Source organism: Morone saxatilis, unplaced genomic scaffold (genome assembly GCF_004916995.1).
Source record: "Morone saxatilis isolate NCDOM2014 unplaced genomic scaffold, NCSU_SB_2.0 Contig20, whole genome shotgun sequence".
Classification (NCBI taxonomy): Eukaryota; Metazoa; Chordata; class Actinopteri; family Moronidae; genus Morone; species Morone saxatilis.
In genome coordinates this window covers 6,018,574-6,021,825 of record NW_023339763.1, presented here as the reverse complement: position 1 = coordinate 6,021,825, position 3,252 = coordinate 6,018,574, and the positions used below count along the sequence as shown (strand labels likewise).

Here is a 3,252-nt window from a genome sequence, read left to right as displayed (position 1 = left end):
ATTTGTTTAATATGGAATATTTATTGACCACATCTCTGTCCTGTGCATCTTCTTCTTATCCTCCCCCCTGCTAAATTTCTCAGGATTGCCACCATCGAGGTGCAGATCGCCAAACTGGACAGCGAGGCATGGCCGGGGCTGCTGGACCCTGAGCGAGACCGCCTCATCCTCATCAACGAGAAGGAGGAGCTGCTGAAGGAGCTGCAGTATATCAGCCCTCGCCAACGCCTGGAGCCCAACGACGCCGAGAAGCTGGAGTCTGAGAAGAAACGTCTGGAGAGAGACTTGCAGGCCGCCAGAGACAACCAGAGCAAGGCTCTGACTGAGAGGTGAGAATATTAAACAGAAATTACTTCAGATCATTTAACAGTTAGGAAAAATCCAAATCTCAATCTCAGAACAGAACACATAATTGCTGACACATCATGACTGAAGTCTGAAACTTTTTTTATTACTTATAAATATGGATCTAATCAAGAGTAGTATCGAATCCACTTCTTAGAAATCTTCTTAGGTTTAATTTTAAACTTTCACAAGTAACTAAAGACTAAAATAAGTCCAACTCAAGGAACACGACAGTTCTGTCTAAAAAATCTTTACAACCAGTAGCTACATCCTGAGCAGCAGAATATATTAAATATTATTAAACATATCAGCTAATTAATCCAAATACTGAACCTTCTGATTCACATCCATGAAGCTGATCAGATTAAATTAGACACGATTCTCAAATGGACAGGAGGTGATCAGCTGATCATGTGTATACAGAAGAGGCTCTCCACTGTGTTGATCCTTGTTGACCTACAAAAATACAAAGTCCATTCACGGTGGTACAGTCGTGTTATAAATTGATGCATCTTCTCACTCACAAACAATCTTTGGCTACAGAGAACACACTTTTCATTCATTCCTTTTTCATTAGTGACAGAAGAGCTAATCTAAAAATGAGCATGAACATTTATTTTTTCTGTTGCTCTTGGCTAATAAAAAAGAGTGAGGAGAGATAAAAGTATCCTTGTATTTGGCCAACTGGGAACCAGATCCATAACGGAACCGGCTATTGGAACCTGACCCTACTTAAAATGTTCAGAGGTCCAGGTCCAACTGATCTCTATAAGAAATAGCTTGTTTGATTTAAATCTCCTATTGTTATTACAGTATGAACATGAGGACAACAGTGAAAAGAAAGACAACAGACAATTTACTAATAGTAACCATACTTACAGTAAAAGTCCTAATAATAAATACAGAAAGGGAGGTCCAAAAAAAAGGTTTATCTTTGTCCTTTTTGGATGAAAGCATAACCAACCATTAGCTGACACTAAGAACCAACGGCAGCTGTCTGTTTTTGTTATACTCTTACTACATGTCTAAAGGTGGACTGAAGAACAGTGTCATGGAGAAGGTTAGAGCAGGTGATGACAGTGGTGTGATGAGTGTAACTGTGGTCATTATTGTCTCATCTGCTGATGAAACCACTGACCTTCTACTTCTGTTGGACTCCTTTGGCCTTTAGACCTTCAGAGACGTCAAACCTCCCTGATGATTATTAGGCGTTAGAGATGAACATGACAGAGAAGACACTCCTCCTCTCCTTGCTTCTCTTCCTCTCTGTCTCTGTTCCTATCTGTTCCTGCTCTCCTAAATCTTTCTTTTACCTTTTTCTTTCTAGTTGTGTACAACCTTCTTTCTTAAATAGCAGCAGGCAGCTAAACCAGAACCAGCAAGATCCTACGTCTGTCCTCCCCTCTTTCCTCTCTCTCTCTTTCACCCTCTAACAGGACTCTTGTTGTTCGATGTTCAGGTCAGATTCTACCTGAGCTCAGTCTCTCTTTGTGTCTCGTCTCCTGTTCCTGTAACCTGAGAGGCTGCAGAGCCTGATCACAAAAGGAACTTCTTGTAGTCCACCTACGCACCCTACCCACACACACAAACACAAGAAATATGCACACAGTCATGCATTCTGTGTCTGCAGGTTCTGAAGATGTGGAATTCTCTAAATCATGATCCCTGAGTACAGAAAAGTAATTAGCTCTGGAGGTTTTAAAGGTCCTACTCACCCAAACAGGTATTATCAGCTGCTCTGGCTAATTAGACCCCCGCTCTTGTTATTGTGTGAGGTTATAATAAGACTGTCAGATATGTAAGTTGCCCTTCTCTAAAAAATGTAAAAAAAAAACTAAAAGAAGGGAGGCAGATGTTCTTAAAGACAGTAAACACACCCACGCAGCGAAGACCTCTAAACAGGTCAAAAAGCCTCTGTGTAGGGCCTTTAAAAAAGTTGCTGTTTCTCAGTGCACGTTTAAAAAAAAAATCAGACACAAAATTCCACACAAAAGTTGTTTTTAAAGGACCAGTGTGTAGGATCTTATGGCATCTAGTGGTGAGATTGCAGATTGAAGCGAAAAACGCGAAGGGCCCTGAGCTACTGTAGAAACAAGGCGGTTCAACATAGCGAACTCCTTGGAAGACGTCCTGCTCCTGGTGTAGATAAAAACGGCTCCCACTGCCGAGGTGCCCTTGAGCAAGGCAACCTAACCCCAAGAAACTGCTCATGGGGCGCTGCTAACGTGGCAGCCCATCACTCCACCGTCTCTCTCCCTGTTTGCATGTCCACAAGTGCATGAAGAGTGTGTGTGTGTGTGTGTGTGTGTGTGTGTGTGTGTTGGTGTGTGTGGAAAAAAAAACGAGTGAAAAGAACAATTTCTCCAATAGTGGATTAATAAAGTGTATATCATCTTGTATTATGTCTTAAACACGAAACGAAAACGAAAACATACAGATGAATTGGTAATAGCTAATTCCATTTGTGCCAAAAGATCCTCCTAAATATTACATCACCTTTTAACATCATTGAAAAAATCTTCAATTTACTTTAAACTCAGACAGATCATCAAACACCTTTTCTGACAAACCCACGTGTGTCACTGCCAGACGCAATGAAAGCGGACCTAGTTAGACTGAATATATTTGTGTCGTTTGCGGTTCCCACGAACACAGTGGCCCTGGGATGACCTCTTCTCACCACTGGCACTAAGAACCACTTTACATGTTTTGTTACAAAGACTAATATGAGTTTCAATACAATATATAAATATGTTTTTCTACAAAACTTTTTTCATTTTAAAAAAAAGTTACAACTAAACACACAAAAAAACAGTTTAAAACTGATAAAACAATTAATTCAAATCAGGGAAGAAGTAAACAAAATTATGAATCTGACCGACATTTGACGCCAGCTTTTGTAGCACT

General features: G+C 40.5%; 1 protein-coding gene across 1 annotated transcript in view; it reads left to right on the top strand.

Annotated features, from left to right (window-relative positions):
- wwc1 (WW and C2 domain containing 1) overlaps positions 1-3,252 on the top strand; it is a 47,167-nt gene that overhangs the window by 29,119 nt on the left and 14,796 nt on the right. Inside the window, exon 9 of the mRNA XM_035666266.1 lies at positions 84-329. Within this exon, the coding sequence (XP_035522159.1) occupies positions 84-329 (246 nt within the window). The remainder of the gene's footprint in view (positions 1-83; positions 330-3,252) is intronic.